The sequence below is a fragment of the Aythya fuligula genome, chromosome 9, assembly GCF_009819795.1.
Source record: "Aythya fuligula isolate bAytFul2 chromosome 9, bAytFul2.pri, whole genome shotgun sequence".
Lineage (NCBI taxonomy): Eukaryota > Metazoa > Chordata > Aves > Anseriformes > Anatidae > Aythya > Aythya fuligula.
Genome location: NC_045567.1, coordinates 15,270,282 through 15,286,460, shown reverse-complemented (window position 1 = coordinate 15,286,460; position 16,179 = coordinate 15,270,282). Strand labels below are relative to the sequence as shown.

The following is a 16,179-nucleotide window of genomic DNA, read 5'->3' as shown; positions in this document are numbered from 1 at the left end:
CCAAGTACCTGAGCAATTTTAAAACCCGTCCAGTTGCAAAGGTTTGCCCCGTGATGGAAAATCTAAGGTAGACTTGCATGTACTTCGTCTTTTGTTTGGAGAAGCTAGGTAGATGCTACGGCCCCTTTTGGGTCTTCCAATGAAGAAATTGAAGTAGTCTCAAAATGGGCAGCAGGAAGCTGAGACCTGCCTCTTGCCATGTGCTCCCATCTCCCTGCCAGCTGAAACAGAAGTACCGCTCTGGGCGAGAACTGAGTCTGGCTCCCACAAGGGTCTAATCTCCAGCTCTCAGAACAGGTTTGTCATGCCATGGGTGGTCTTCTGGTTTGTAATGTGATGCATAAAAGCTTGGATGATATCAGCATTGATGGTAGAACTAACGTGATCCTATGTAGAACAGTGAATTGGGGGTATTATCTGGAGGAATCATCTCCTCGCTTTAGGCAGAAGGACTGGTCTTCAGCAGCCAAATGTGGGTGTAGCTCAGAAATAAGTGATTAACCTGCACGTGAGTGGGATGACTGAATGAGAATGTCCTTTAATAGACAAAAATTAAACCTGATGTCTTGTCTGCACAGCTTTAACTTCTGAGTGTGCCGTGTGTTACTCCTGCAGAGATCAGGATAGCCTGGCTGTGTGCGAAGCATTGTTATTGCTCAGTAGCATGTTTTGTGGTTTGCACAGTAAAGCAATTACATTGGACATCAGATTAGAAATTGCATTTCCATTTTACAATCTTCTGTGCTCAAAACAAGGACTAATAAGCAGCCTGATACTAGGGGCAGGGCGTTTTCTCAGTTGTTGGCAAATTAACTTGCTTCACTTGGTGGATATAACTTACACTAAATTTCTAAAGTAAAGTATTCACAGTGAGATGGAAAGGAGCAGTCCTCGCATTGAAGGTGTTTTACATCTTGAACTGGTAGTTGTAACTGATGGTCCATTTTCAGTTTGTGACTTGGCAAAAATTCTGGGAAATAAGGTCATAGTGCTAGTGTAAGCTAACTCTAGCTGAGACAAGATGAAATTATCCATTTAACTTCTATTAAGGTGTTTTCCATGGGGAATACAAGAACTTTTTTTTTAACTGGTTATTTTTACAAAGCTGATGGCTTCCGTCTTTCACGCTGTCACCAACACGTGAATTCTCTGAATTTCTTCTAACACAAGCACAGCTATGTTACTGTGTTATTGTGTGGCTCCCTTAGTGTGTTCTTTCTTCTTACTTTTTCTTTTTTTAAGTAACGGTTTAAGTGAAGTGAAATTGCTCAGGGACAGAGAAAGAAGAAAAGCGTTAAGGAAACAACAAAAGAAAGCTTTGTCTGCCTCATGTATGCGTTTCTATCTGGTGGTGGCCGTTTGGGTTGTATCTGCCAAGTTATGCCAAGCAGGAGGGTTTATTTCCAATCGCGGCTCTGTTTTGCATGATGCAGAAACATTGCTAGCTCGGTCAGGAAGATATAGAAACCCGCAACAGGAAAGCCATGGATGTGAGAGGGTGACTCTGGTAAACCACGTGCTTTGCACTTTCTTTCCTCTGGAAGACGTTGGCTATAGCTCGTGGAGAAACTGCTTGTTTTATTATCGTGAAGGGCTGAGTAAAAGCGGGTGTTGCCTGGCTCAAGGCAAATTTTAAGTTCTATTTACAAAATGTTCCCACTGAAAAAATCTGGAAACGCTTCAGAAAGGAACTCTTGCACCGATGGATTTGTGCTAGACATTGTTAAGCCCTGTTATTTTTCTGGCACTGCCTCCAACGCCTCTTGAGAATGTGCAGAGTAGGCAATAAAATGAGTGCAACTCTTTTAAAGCAAGGTTGCATAAATCATCTGAAAGGAGAGTAGCTTCTCATATACCAGCATTAATGCTCCACTTCAACCTCTCCAGTGGAGAAGTAAGCTCAAACTCTTTTATTTGCATGCCTTGACCTGGATTAGTGTCATCACTTTTGGTATCTAATGGAATTAAAAGGAAAATAATTGCTCTCCAAGGGCGTTGAAGTTCAAATTTTTCTAAGTTGCGCACACTTTCCTAGATTCTCTGCCATCTCAGCGCTGTGATCAACTTGCAGTGCCTTGACAACTGAGGCTGTGATGTTTAGTGATACTTGAGCTCAGGCATGGTTAGGGGTTTGGGAGGGTGTCTCCAAGTGAATCAATTTGCTGTTCTTCAAAAAATGTCCTATTTTTTTTTTTCTTGTATTATTTAATAACTTGCAAGTAATCTTCCAGTCCTTGCTCTCCCACATGGAGCGTCCCATCACAGCTTTGTTGTCCTGTGAGAAGGCATTGTAACTGTCAGAGGAAATAGAGAATAGCTCTTAAATAGGGGTGAGCCGTAGAACAAAGCTTTAGTAGAGCTGCACAGGACAAATGGAGTATGCGGGCTGTGATGTGGCAGCAAGCCAAAAGAGAAGGAAGTAGAGCAAAATGTAGGGTTGAACCTATTTCTTATAACCAGGCTGGATCCTGGGGGAGGCCTGATTCTCTTCTAAACAGCTCTAAGCTGGTGAGCAGCTTTCCAGGTTTAGCTTGGCTTCTTACAATTGCTTTGTGCAAGAAGAAAATAGAGCAGTATGGGATTTAAAACAATTGCAGTTCTGTTTAATCTTCTAATGTTAGGAGCAAAATCAATAATAAGTGGTTCTTCGGGAGGGCTCAGTAAATATGTGCAAGCCTTAGTTCCTCGGTGTTAGCAAAGTGGAGTTGAATCATCTTTTGGAACTGAAGTCTAAACTTGATGTTTGAAATTACTGACTGTTATGAGCTCCCTATTTCACAGAGAACAAGCAAGTAACAAAAACGGGATGCTTTTTGTTGTTTTCATTTGTTCTTTTTTAATTATATCAACTTTGAGTGATTTGGGAGTTGATCCAAGAATACTCAATGATATCTTGTTTTTCTGCAAATCCCCTGCTGCTGCTGTTTCACCTGGAGCCTTAGTGATACAACTGAAGGAGCAGTGTTTTAACCAGGATGTGCATGTTAGTATCCAGAATAGATGGCTTGAGGTGTGATGTATTTCTGAGATTGTGCCCGGTCGTCTGCTCTGTTTGGAAGTGGACCCAGGTGGCAAGGCTGAGCACGCTTGAAAATTAGTGCATTGATTGGAGCCCAGCAGCCTCTTGGGATCGATTCCAGAGTTTGGATCCGGATTAAACTTCCCCCCAAGGACTTTGGGAAGTGGTGTACAAGGGGGCCTGGTGAAATTTGAGATGAGTCCAAGTTCCTCAAGATGGCAAGAAGACGAATGTTTTTACCAAGGGCAAGAGAGTGGGAGGAAACGCCCAGTTTAGGGAGGGAAGGGGAAATATTTTATGGTGGGGTAGTGTCTGGGAATGAAAGGGATGGATTGTGTCTCGGCAGATAGGAATCTTTCAGTTTTAATCCACATCTAGGAAGTAAATACAAAGACTTTAGCCGACATCTGGGAACAGGGAGAGGGGAGGAGGTGCAGCGCTAGGCTTCTTGGTCGCGCTTCTTGGGTGGAAATCCCTGTGCTGCAGAGCTGAGGTCCAGCTGCGTAAGGAACTGATGTGTGGGGGCTGTGGTGCCTCAGGAGCTGGTGTGAACAGAACAGGAGCGGTTCTCCTGGCCTGTGGCTTCATATAAACACGCTGTCAACAAGAGTGTCGAGTCAGCCAGTGGGTCTCTCTGCCGTATGGGGAATGACTTGAAATATTTAATCATTTTGCCTGTTCTTTGCTTGTTTTAAGGTAACCTTGTGATGTGTTGGTTGTGCTTCAGAAAATACCTTTTGGGTGTGCAGTTGCTCAAAGTAATGAAAATCCTGACTAAATGCTCTGTAGAACTTGGATTCTGAAAATTCAGGTGTTCCCAAAATCTCTAATAGCCTCTGCAAGCCTTTATTGTGACCTCACTGCTGTAGTTTGTTCCATTTTATCCATAGTATAAAAGTTGACTCCCCCAAGGAGCACTGATGACTGAGTAGAGCTAAGCAGATACGTGATTTTCCCCCCAGCCCTTTTCCAGCAGCAGGTAAGTGTGCAAGAAGTTCCTGAATAGGAAGCTAGAATACACTGGCTAGGTATGATCTAAAGTGACTAAAATATTAGTCACTTTGCAACCAGGAAGCCACCACGTGAACATTAAGATGGGAAAAGTGTTGAGGCTAACCTTTATCAGGCCCCTGTGCTGAGTGTCTGGAAGTAACAATGCTCAAGTTGGAGGGGTAAAGAGTTAAGCATGGTATTGGATGGAGACTAATGGGTACATTATTATTGTTTTCTTAATGAGCAACAGTTTAGAACCCCTTTCTGCATTTGGCTACTGAAATCACATGCAGTCAGGTGGCTGCAAATAACTTGGAAATATCCTGCAGTTAGTTCAGCTAACTACTTTATTGCAAGAAGCATCCACTAATATTATGGAAATGAAGCAGAAAAAGTTCCTGTCTTTCTGCTAGCATGAGTGCTTCTGTACTGAACAACAAATCCATCAACTTCTCAGTTTGGGTAGTGAAAATCCTTCACAGTCAAGTGTCTCAAGGCAAGGCGCGGATTTGGAGATCTGCCTTCCTGCGCTCATGTGAATACTGAAGTCAGCAGTACTGTACAGCAAGGGGAAAAAATGGGAAGTGATTTTGGTTGTGTTATTCAACACTGGAGGGCCCGTAACAGAGCACCATGGAAATTCTGTATGTGTGCATTATGGTAATGTGACTTAAATGGCTGAGAAAACATTCTTGATGGCTGCAAGAATTACGGAATGGAGTCGCTGTGGAAGGAGCACTGCCTCTGCATGCATTTTGTAGGTACACACGTTCACACTGATCCCATTCTCAAAGGCCAGCTTTTTGGGGTGGCTTCCTGGTTTTGTGTGCCACTGTACTGAATCCCAACAGGTCCTTGGGTGCAGGTGATGCCAGCTTGCTGCTGCTTGGTGCAGGCCAGGAGCTGCTTTAATATACCAAATAAAGCCATGTGTTAGAAGGCAAAGCCCTGCCTCCTTTTGTTCTCTGCACTTGAGGTATAATCAGGATTTGGCAGCCAGTCCTCTCAGCTCCCTATGTGATCTTGCAAGCTTTGCAGTCAGTGGTGCTGCTTGGGTCTGTTTGGTGGCTCAGGCTTTGAGATGTCATCTATGTGTTTTGTCCCGTTTTGGACAGATGCATTGGCCGAATATGATAGAAAATTTGGTCGATCTTCCTTTTTAATCTGTGGGGACTCTCATGCTGCAGTATAACCCTTTTTGTTGCTTGCTGTAACTTGTTTTAATTTGCCCTTTGCCCTCCTATAACTCTTATTGAATTCTTATATTCTGTAGTTGTACCACGCTTCAAAGAGTGGGTGTGGGGGTTTATGCGTGGTTTCTTTGGATATTTTTTGTTTAACTACTTGATTTATTTAACTTGCAGATTATCTGAATTTCTCATTCTGACTAAAATGCTACCTAGCTGGAATATTTTACCTTGGTGTCTGAAAACTGACGTATTCGGCTTTTATTGAGCATAATGATGAATTTGGGAATTAACTTCAGCTCCTGGTGCTGTTCAGACCCTGATTATTCATTGTCTTTGTGCCCTATGGCCATACTTTGGTGGTTAGTGTCTGCCTCTCGGCGTGGATGACACACAGATATCCTGTCCAGCCTAATGCTGCCCTCTCAACGCAATAAAATGCTGCATGTCAGAAATGACTGATAGCCATCGATGATTACCATCCAGTTAAGAGTTCAAGAAACAAGGCAACTTTAATCAACTACTGGAGTCTTCCTTTCCTGCCCACCCAACCCCAATTCTGTATTTTAATCTGTTCATTTTATATTTAAAGCTACTTTTTTTTTCTTTGATCCAACTTCTCAGCATTGCTGTACAAACCCAGTTCATGGCGTTTCTGCCGAGTTGTGGTCATAGAGTTGCTCGGCCACTAAAATTAGGCAAAAAAAAAATTAGGCCTTGCTTTTTCTGTTTTTCCTGTTGTAGGTCTTTGTCTTCAGTTATGTTTACATCTCTTGGGAGCACGAGGGGTGCCTTTCCAAATAGTCTGTGCTTTCTGGCTCCTCAGATCTTTGTTGACACTGTGCTGTCCAGCTGGTAATAAGAGAACATGGGAAGCTCTTGGCCTCTGATTTAGTTCTAGTAAGCTGAGTGTTTTGGGTTATTAATCAATTTGCTTTAAAATCATGGAGTTCTTGTGTCCTATTATATCTGGTATCTCACAGGATGACAATTTTTTTCTTGTCTGTTTATATAGTTTTCAATTACTTACCAAATCGCTGTGCAGAAGCTCAGTAAAGAAATGACTGTATATGCGTACACTGAGGTGGTTGTTGGACTTTTTTCTATTTTAGACTACCTGAATTTTCAAAATAGCTAAGCATAGCCTAGAAGCTTACACAAAATGATTTATTTTTTTTTTTTCAGAATCGAAGTTGATTTTGTTGCAAGAACACTTTCAAGAGCCCAATTCAGAGGGCTGTTTTTCCCTGCATTAAAAGCCTAAAATGCACTATAGGGAAGTCATTAATACTGTTTTTATGTGCATTGAAAAATACTTAGACAGTACAAGATGTTCAGAGTTAATATTTGTGTGAGATGGATGCACTGTCATTCTATTAATCCTTGAATTAGACAAACGCTTTTACCTGAATTTGTGGCAGGTGGTAGGAGTCAGGAATTACAGGCATTCCTGCTTTGGGCTGTGCTCCTTTTAAAAGGCACCCTGCTTCTGGCTGAAAAATACTTCTTGCTGAGTTAAAGTAAATGAATTAACCAAGGGGCAAAACTCAAAGTTTAGTTAAAAAGGAGAACAATTGCAGCTGGGGGGAACGACATGACTCCAAAGCTTGCAGCCTTTTGGGCAGACGGAAACTTGCCCTCATGCTGTTTTTTCATGAACCCGTGTTATTCTCCAGGCTTACAAATGCCTGCTTTTTCGGACTTCTACTCAATGAGAAGTTCTGTTGAGGTCAACAGAGCTGTGTCTGAGTGGAAACGCACACAGCTGGTAGTCTTGCTAGGTATGGCTCTTAAACCTGTGCTGTGTGTTAACCTGAATGGCACAGACATTGCGTAACATGCACACTGGAGTAGCTAATTCCAGTGAAAGCTGCCCAGCCTTTCCTCCTTCTCCCCCGTATACAAACACAACATTTTCATGCATGATGGTGTGTTTTTCGCAAATTTCTGGTGCGTGCTGCCTTCTGTTTAGTGTGTGCAGCATTGCCTACCAAGCTGGCTGCTGTCAAAGGGCTGATTGGCACCCCTGAAAGGGAAGGGGTGCTTTAGGTATGCACAGCAGGCAGTTCTTTAAGCTTATATATCTGAACTTTAAACAAGGTTGCATGGCTTCAGTTGGTTGCTTATGTTTACTTGGTTTTTAGTATTTTTTTATTTTTTAATATCTGGGTGAAATGAAGGACTGAGTTTTTCTTTAGGTTGTGCTTGCATGTTTGGTGTTGGAAATTGTCTGGGCAACCTGCTGGGATTGTCTTAACTGCTGAACATGAAATACTTGTGCAGGAATATATTGGATATATTAAACTTTTATTTGGAAGGAGAGTGTCTTTTTTCATTAATATTCCTGTACCTAGCTGCTTAAAATTACCATGGTTGTACTTAATGCATGGCTCAATAAATCCCCTTCTAAATAATTCAGGAGGCAATATACAGAAATACTTGTGTTCCCTGCTACAGGTGGAATTGAGCTGAGATGTTAAACTTCTGGTTTTGCTGTGGCTGGTCAGAGAGCCAGGATGGGAGCTGCTGACTGCAGGGCCACTTCTAGTCCAGCACACTCCATCATGCCAGGACTCAGTAATGCTGCTGGGATGTGAAGGAGTCTCCTCCCTGCTCGGAATAAGCAATAACCCAACAGTAAGATTATTCAGGTCGATCTGATTTGCAGTAGTGCTAAAAGCCATGACCCATAGTAATTAGAGTTTAGGTTCTCAGGCCCTAAAGCTCATATCTTGGTAACTGTTGATATCTTTGGTTGAACCAAAGTTATTTGCTTGCTTGTTCTTCACATCGGGTAAAAGTACACATTATCGCTTCATCTGAGGGCTTCCGAACGTTTGTATTAAGCTGTACGGTAGGTCTGGAGGGAAACCTCTTCAAAGTAGACCTGCTGGCTTTGCTGGCATTTTAGAAATGGAGCTGGGGGGAGTGCAGAGGCTGTGTGACCTGCTGCCAGCACCCGGGCTCTCAGCAGGCACCTGGGCCTGATCTGGTGTTGAAGTGAGCATACAATTCGCCTCCACGGCCAGGAGGCGGCCTGGGTGATGTCCACAGCGAGCCTGTTCCTCCCAAAAGGAGTGCCAGTCTGAGATCTTTCCCACAGATCTCTCTGCATCAGACTTTCCACCAGTCCAGGAGGGCTTTTTAGTCTTTTTTGATGAGAAAAGAGGCGAGAGATACAACCCAAATCACACCTCTCGTTGTGATGAGTTAGATATCTGTTTCAGCTTCTGCCCTGATTTTAGCTGAGGGGCATGGGTGGAACCCTTAATTTCTTGGCACTTCTTTGTAATGGCACAAGCACTTCGCCTACATCACGTATTGTATCAGCTGCCTTCTGAGCAACTGGTGAAGCTGCACAGTTCTGCAGTCAGCACTATCTTGATTAATAATTATGATAGAAGCACTTCTGTTGAGCTTAAGTGCTTTATTTCCACCTACTAAATCCTCTTGTGGGAAGGTCTGAAAAACTAGGTTGATTCAAATCTTTTTTTTTTGATACACTTAAGGCATCTGTTTTGGATGAGCCTTAAGCACCCTGGAAAACAGACGTTCCACAAGCAGCAGGATGAATGTTCTCCAAGAGGAAAGGGAATCTTTGTCTTGTCCAGCACTGAAATATCACCATAAACTGTCTCCTACTAGGCTTCCAACTGCTAGTCTTGGTGCATCAGTTGGGGTGCAGTTAGGGGCAAAGCACAGAAGTAGCAAAATGCTTTGTAAAAATCTTCTTGTTACTAATGTCCACGGTAGTTTACTATATTGGTTTCATCGTCTCATATCTTTGAAGAATAAGCACCAGTGGTGGTGTTTTGCAAGGCTTTGAGTAGCTGAACGCTGCTCTTGAGCCATGTAGATCCAGCAGTTACAAGCTAAGACTTTGTCAGCGTGTGTACGCAGCATAGATAAACGTTTCTTTGGAGATATGGAGAAGGGTTTTGATAAGTAGAGTTGGAGACATCAAGGGTTTCTACACCTGAGGCTGGTAACTTTATTTTCAGGTAGAAAACATCAAAACTCTGAGATGTTGATAGCTGAGCAGTTAAAAGCTGGATGATGCTTTTTTGTTTTCTTCTATGAAGTTTCCTTGTAAGCTTTTCTTCACTTGTGTGACTCTCCTTCGTGTGTGGGTAGTGAGAGGGTCTCCGTGCAGGTGTATCCCATAGCCTTATTTCTTAACACATTAGACTGGAAAGTGGGCTACAGCCAGAAAAAGTGGGATACTTCTTCTGCAGAGGTGGTTCCCAGTTTGGGTCCTGTGCACTGGAACATTTGCATTGCCCTCTTGTGGCAGGTGCCCTACTGCAGCTGGGACTGGGGATTAAACGATTCTGCAGTCTTCAATCCCAGTTCTTAATTCAGCGGTGTCTCTAGTGAAACCGTGGCTTTCCTAACCTAGAAGCATGAGTTAGCATGAAAACTTGAAAGCAGAGCTGATGGGATGTAGGAAGTTAAACTGATAGTTCGAGATGCATTATCGAAATGATGTCCCAAAATTCGTAGTCAGGATCTAATTGCATCTCTCTAATTATTTGCAGTTAAATTCGCCTGAAGGCTTTTGCAATGCCTCAGCGATATTAATAGTTTCAGAAACCTGGTATGGGGGGGGAACAAAATAGAGAACCAAGGCTCTGAGAATTAGATAATCTGTGCTTTCTTTTTTCTATTAGCTAGCACTCTTGTTCTGCCAGGCATCAGCGGTGGGACTAGATCCTGCAGTTTTTTTCAGAAGAATTCCCCACCAAAACCAGAGTACAGGCAAAACTTTGGGCTTCCAACCGGGCAAGGCTTGATCCCTGAATTCAACCACTTTCTGTACATGGTGAGGGGAGGCTGTGTGTGCGTCTGTGTGTGCAAACACACGCCCTGCAGCCTTCCCTGGAGGCTGCTGCCTTGCAGACGTGCCCGCAGCCCTTGATGTCTTTGTTCTCGCCAGCGCTCGCCGTCCGCGGCCCGGCTGGGCCGCAGGAGTTTTATTGCGGCGGGAGCTGCTGCGCGGGTGAATTCCAGCGCGCGCCTTCCCCGGGCCTGCTGCCCCTCTAATTGTTGTGTTGTCAGAAGGCGTGTGCCTCCCAGAGCCTTATCTGATTCCTCCGGAGGCCTTGCAAGCAATTCAGATGTTGACCCCTTGAGCGCAAACAACTCTTTGCGCCGCCCGCCTCGGGGCATAGCTGGGAGGTTTAGCGCCAAGCCAGCAGCTCCCTGCGCTTTGTCACCGGGCTGGGGGGCACCTGCGAGGGGCCAGGGAAGGTGAAAGGCTGGTGGGACTCAGAGGGAGACAAGAGGGGAGTCGGACAGCTGCTCGTGTCAGCGCTGGGATAAGTGCGAGGAGATTAATAGTTATTTAAGGAGCAAATGGGGACATGGCATTCGGCTGTGGCATGCGAGTGTATAAATGCGGTGGAATGGCTGCTCCGCTGGTAACATTTAGACAGATGGCCCCTGGACTGAGTGGAATGACAAGGATCTTTGATTCTCATAAGGATATCTTAAATTTTAATGGGGTACTTATTTTTTTTAATTGATGTCTGGGCAGCACCATCAGCATTTCCAGACCGTGCTGCCTTGTTAATGCTGACTGGCCCTTTGGTCATCTTTCCCCACAATCTTCAGCAGTCTGGGATTAGGAGAAACAGTCTTTAAGTGAAAGCTGAAACACTGTTGTTTTGCTGTCTGAGCTGGTTTAGGAGACTGTTTTCATCACAGTCGCCTTTTCATCATTCGGCTGGTTAGGGAGCGCGTCTGATGCTAATCTCCATGAGAAGTAAAACAACCGAGCGATACCTCGGTGTTTTTTTTTGAGGTGTCTTTAGGTGTTATTAGGGCTGGAGGTGTGGGACTAATTTTGATTAAATGATCGAAAAATCTGCTTTGTTTGTACTATGGAGCAGAAGGGTGGAGAGATGTTTTGTTTTTTTTTGACTAAGTACAAAATTATTGACCAGCAAAAGTGTTCCTGGTGCTGCACATCAGCATCCCAGCACCTTCATTACAGAACTAGCCTCCAGCAAAAGCATATCCCAGGTCCGTTAAATAAGTCATGGGTGGTTGAATAACCTGCAGGAGATGAGACGTAACTGTCATCTGCATTGTCAAAGCTGCAATCTCCATTTGGAGAAGGTGATCCCATCTGGATCATTGTCCTGCAACAGCTACTTCGCATGCCTGGAGCCTAGCTGTGGGCTCTCTAACAGAGGCTCTGGGACATCCAGTGTCTTCTGTGCTGCTGTGGATGGGGAAACTGAGGCAGAGAAGGTAAATGACTAACCCGAGGCAACACGGAGAGTCACTGGTTCATCCAGGATTAGGACTCAATATGTAATTGCTTTTATTACTCCACTGCCTGGAGGCCTTAGCCAAAGCAGAGGCCCATTAAGCGCAGTGCTTTTTACATAGCAAGGAGCAATCCTTGCCCTGGAGACCTTGCAGCCTCAAGTAGGCTGAGGGTGGAGGGGCAGGCAAGGTGGCTTGCCCAAGGACATGGTGTGCTGCTGGCAGAGCAAGGGAATGAGCCAGCTGTCCCTCCTCTCTGCCTGCTCCCTCTGCAGACCATCCCAGCTCCCAAAATTAATTCCCCTACATTATTCCCCACAAAACCTTTTTGCGTCTCAGCTCGTAATAGCAAGCTGCATCACCTCTGCAAGATCCCATGTGCCTCACTGAAGCCCCAGGAACACCAGCCTCACCTCGGGCTCTTGATTAAATGCTCCATAAAAATATTAGCCTTTTCCAGACAGAAGCCAAAGGAAGAGCCTGAGGTGAGGCTGGTGCTCCTGGGGCTTCAGCGAGGCAAAGAGCCTCTGCTGCTTGGCTTATGATAGAGACTTGTCCTGGAGCCTCTCTAGAAAAGGAGTGACTGTAGTAAAGAGGAAGGTCTTTGGCAGACTGGCTGAAGTACTGGGAGATACCCAAGCTTTAGAGCTCTGGGTGGGATTGAAACTGGAGGATGCGGAGGGAAATGGGGTGCCTGTCCCCTCAACTGAAGGGAGGAGCCCAATTTCTGTGTGCCACGTCCTCTGCTAGTGGCAGAACTAGGTGTGTTTGTCACTGCATGTTCCCTGGGTGATTCCTGAGCTGATGGGGGTGTGTGTGTGAACCACAGACATCTGTCCCTAAGATTGGCACAAATGATGCCCTTCAGACAAGCACAAGAACAAGACTACGTGTACGTGGCTACATGTCCCATTCACCTGCTGTCCTGCGTGTCTGCAGCCAGTGCTTGCTCTTTTTGGAGGAATAAAAGAATGGTGTAATAGTGTAACTCCTTCCCTAGAGTATTTTCCTAGCTCCCAATTTTTTGTGGATAAAAATTATAAAATCAGGTAGGTTGCCTTGATGGATTATTCTCCATCAGAATTTGTCTGATGTCGTCTTGACCATATGTAGGCTTTCAGTATCCCTGATATTGGAGTCCCAGGCATAGGTATGATTAAAGGCTCTCTGGGCCTCTTTGCTAGCGAGTCAGACCAGTACAATTACTACCCAAGTTAGTGCTCCTAAGTGTCACCCTACATAGTATGGTCTGATCTGTGAGAAGAGGAATGGTCTTTGGGTAGAACACAAGACCATTGGATGATGTAGCCTTGTAGAAGATGGAGCCAGCTGCACTGTACTGAACCTGATGATTTTCATCAAGTTATAGCAATCCCTGCAAAAGAAAAGGTCTGGATCTGGGTGTTGGTAGACCCGGGGAGCCTGCCTCCCTGCGATAGCTTGCTGCCCTGTGAATCATCTCCTAGTATGCAATCTCGTTTCCCAGCTCAGCTACATGCTGTTGATCTACTGTGTGGCTGTGCAAAGCTTTTCTTCTTTGTTTCATTTACTTCTTTGTTTCAGTCACTGATGTAAAATTGGGTATATTCTCTGCAAATATTCCTCCTCTTTGAGTAACACATGTAGGGTGGTGCTGAGAGCATGCTGTACATCCTCCATCACGAAGGCCGTGCTGCTGCTAGCCAGTCTGTGCTAAGGTTGCTTCTGTAACACTTCTGTGCATCTGTTTGCCTCTAGCCGCAGTACACGAACCTGGGGCTCCTGAACAGCATGGACCAGCAGATTCAGAATGGCTCCTCCTCCACCAGCCCCTACAACACGGAGCACACGCAGAACAGCGTCACGGCGCCCTCGCCTTATGCCCAGCCCAGCTCGACTTTTGATGCCCTCTCGCCCTCCCCAGCCATTCCTTCCAACACAGACTACCCGGGACCTCACAGCTTCGATGTATCATTTCAACAGTCCAGCACAGCAAAGTCAGCAACATGGACGGTAAGGATGCAACGTAGCCTTGCTCCTTCACTGGCTTCAGCCCTGCAGCTCATAGCGACACTGCTGGTCTGATACATATCCAGGCTTGTGCAAGAATGGAGTAACCTGTGTCCTCTCAAGTGCATGACATGTCACACACACAGAAGGGAGAGATTTATCTTGGTTGCTCTGGGAGGGTGTGGTGGGAATTTAACCCTCAATAGGATTACTAAATCCCGGGTGAATAAAATGCCTTGCAAAAAGACAATTGCTTAAAGACCATGCGTGATGAAACAGTGGCTCTCGATTTGGGTCTAGCATATGCTGGAGTATAAACAGGAGATGGACCTAAGGATAGCTTCAGTGCTTCCCTTGGCATTCTTCAGCATCCATGGGTTTGCATAAGGTTCAGGTTCAGTGTGCAAGGCTGTGCCAGCAGGATGGAGGTACGGGATGGAGATGATGCTCCCTGATCTGACCCAGAGTGGGGCTTTCTTTCTCCACGTCTTGTCCCCCTTGTAGATAGTGTGAGAACCCCAGTGTCACCAGCTCTGGTCAGTCCTGCAGGATGTAGGTTAATTTTGTAACTTAGCATTTTCCTCCGGCTGTCAGAGTAGTGGTAGTAGGTTTTTTGTTTACTTCTATTTATAAAATAAATAGTAAATAAGTTTTGATTTCTGGAGCTGGCTTGGTTGTTCAAACTCTTGAAACCTCAACCTCATAACCTAGGAGGCAGCACTGCTGGAGCTGTGTGTCCTGGTGTGATTTAGGGCTCTAGAAATGTGTAAGACAGCACTATTCTCCACTACAAAGATGGTCAATATTTGCCTTCCTCTACTTCAGGCACTCAAGTTTGGTGCAGTGAATAATCCCCTATATGTGCTTCTCTGTGTAGTGACTGAAGAGGGTTAGACAAATTGAGCCTCAGTCCTATGAATAACTCTAGAGTTAAATGCCTAAACTATGTTACCAGTAACCCCTGCTGTGCCTGATAATTAAGTAAACCAGATTTGAATCCCTTGTGAAAAGACTTTATTTAAATGCATATAGTGATTCTTCAAGCATCAGCTCAAATCTCAGTGTTCAGCATATTATGAATTGTCTTCTATTTTTCTTCAATCAAAACTGTTTTGTTTTTGAGTACTTTCATTTTATGGTACCTTTTGTTTAATGGTATCAGGATTATCTGAAGCTTTTTTCCCCATCTTCAGAAGTCATTCTACCTGGACAAAAGCAGTGACTTTTTAACAAAACAAAAAAAGACTTTTTAATCAAAAGCTAAGAACGTTATTTTCTTCCCCACTAAAGAACAACTTCCATCTCAAATTTAGTTAGTTCCTGCTAGATTATATTTAACGAAAAGTCCTCGGCACTGCTGGTGATAAAGCAGTGGAACCTTTGTGCTCTTGAGTGGCCAGCTGGAAAGAGATGTCACTTAACAGTAAGTTGGTGTAGTTCTGCATCCTTTGTAAATTTTTCAGAAAGTTTTTGTCTAAAGCTGCTAACAATAACCTTGTTTAAAACTTGTTTCATGGGGTTAAAATGTATTATGTCTGCTTGAGAACAAATTTGTGATTGCTTACGGGTAAAAGGGTGGAAGTTTTTTTAATGTGAGGTTGAAATGCATCTTCTCTCTACCTGCACTGGGAGCAATGCCTCATTCATGCTTGTTTTCATGCCCAGATTTCTGCACTTACACTACACACTATTTTTCCTTCCCTTTAAGGAAGGAAATATCAGTCAGGTCTCCTTTCCATTTCTCAGAGCGAGAAAATGCTGCCCCTGGATTTTTTGCGAGCTGCTCTGGAGAGGGTCCTTTGAGGAGATATGAAAAAGACATTCCCTTTTGATACATATGTACTAAGAATTATCTAATGCAGCTGCAGGGAACCAATGTGTTTGATGCTGTCCTTTCAACTGGGAGAAGCGATCTTTTGAAATGCATTTTGAACATATATAGTAGACTGTTCCAGCAGAGCTGAAGACAAGTGAGCTAATTCCAAGCTTAAAATGAAGCAAACACTTGAGATGTTTCACTGTAGTGATAGTGGCTTTCTGGGGGGCAGAAGTGAGGCTGAGATTTTAATATGAATCTGTGTGGTAGTCAAAGATGCAGTTTCATGCTGGTCTTACAAAGTATTCCTTGGTAACTGATCATCAAATGTGCAACAGCCTGGGGACCAGCACAATTTGTTTTCTTTTGCCCCGACATGGGTGATGCTACAAACAGAAGATGTGCTGCCTGTGGCTGTTGCCATCTGCCTATGGAAAAGTCTTTATTTTCCTGAAGGAATAGACTCCTAAACAGCTCTCTGATCATGGAGGAATGTCTGGGTGTCCCTGTGCTGAGTCAGGTAACCTGGATTTAGCTGCTTGTGCAGGAGCAGCCTGCTGTGTGCTGTCAGTGGCTGATGACAGTCTTGTGGTGGCTGCTGGGGACCTTCAATCAATATGCATTTCACACTCAGGCATCTTTCCATCTTCAGAGCTCTGCCCTTGTGCTAATTAATCCACCAACTCATTTCACATGGGCTGTTGAGCAGTTGGTAATAGGTGTTCGACAGCTTTATCAGTGGGGTGGGCGGGGAGGGATGTGAAGGCTCTCTTTCCCGCTGCTGTCCTGAGAAATGTGGAAACATGCGCGAAATGTTGATGAAAGAAGGATTGCCCCATCCTCTCAGCAAGAGCAAGTTCTCTGAGTTGCTCATTCTTCCCCCCCCATGTGACTTCATGTGC

At 44.5% G+C, this 16,179-nt stretch overlaps 1 protein-coding gene across 2 annotated transcripts in view; it reads left to right on the top strand.

Annotated features, from left to right (window-relative positions):
• Positions 1-16,179, top strand: part of TP63 (tumor protein p63) — a 169,709-nt gene that overhangs the window by 107,380 nt on the left and 46,150 nt on the right. For both annotated transcript variants that reach the window (XM_032193289.1, XM_032193290.1), the window contains one exon: positions 13,210-13,464. In XM_032193289.1, coding sequence (XP_032049180.1) covers positions 13,210-13,464 — 255 coding nt within the window. The remainder of the gene's footprint in view (positions 1-13,209; positions 13,465-16,179) is intronic.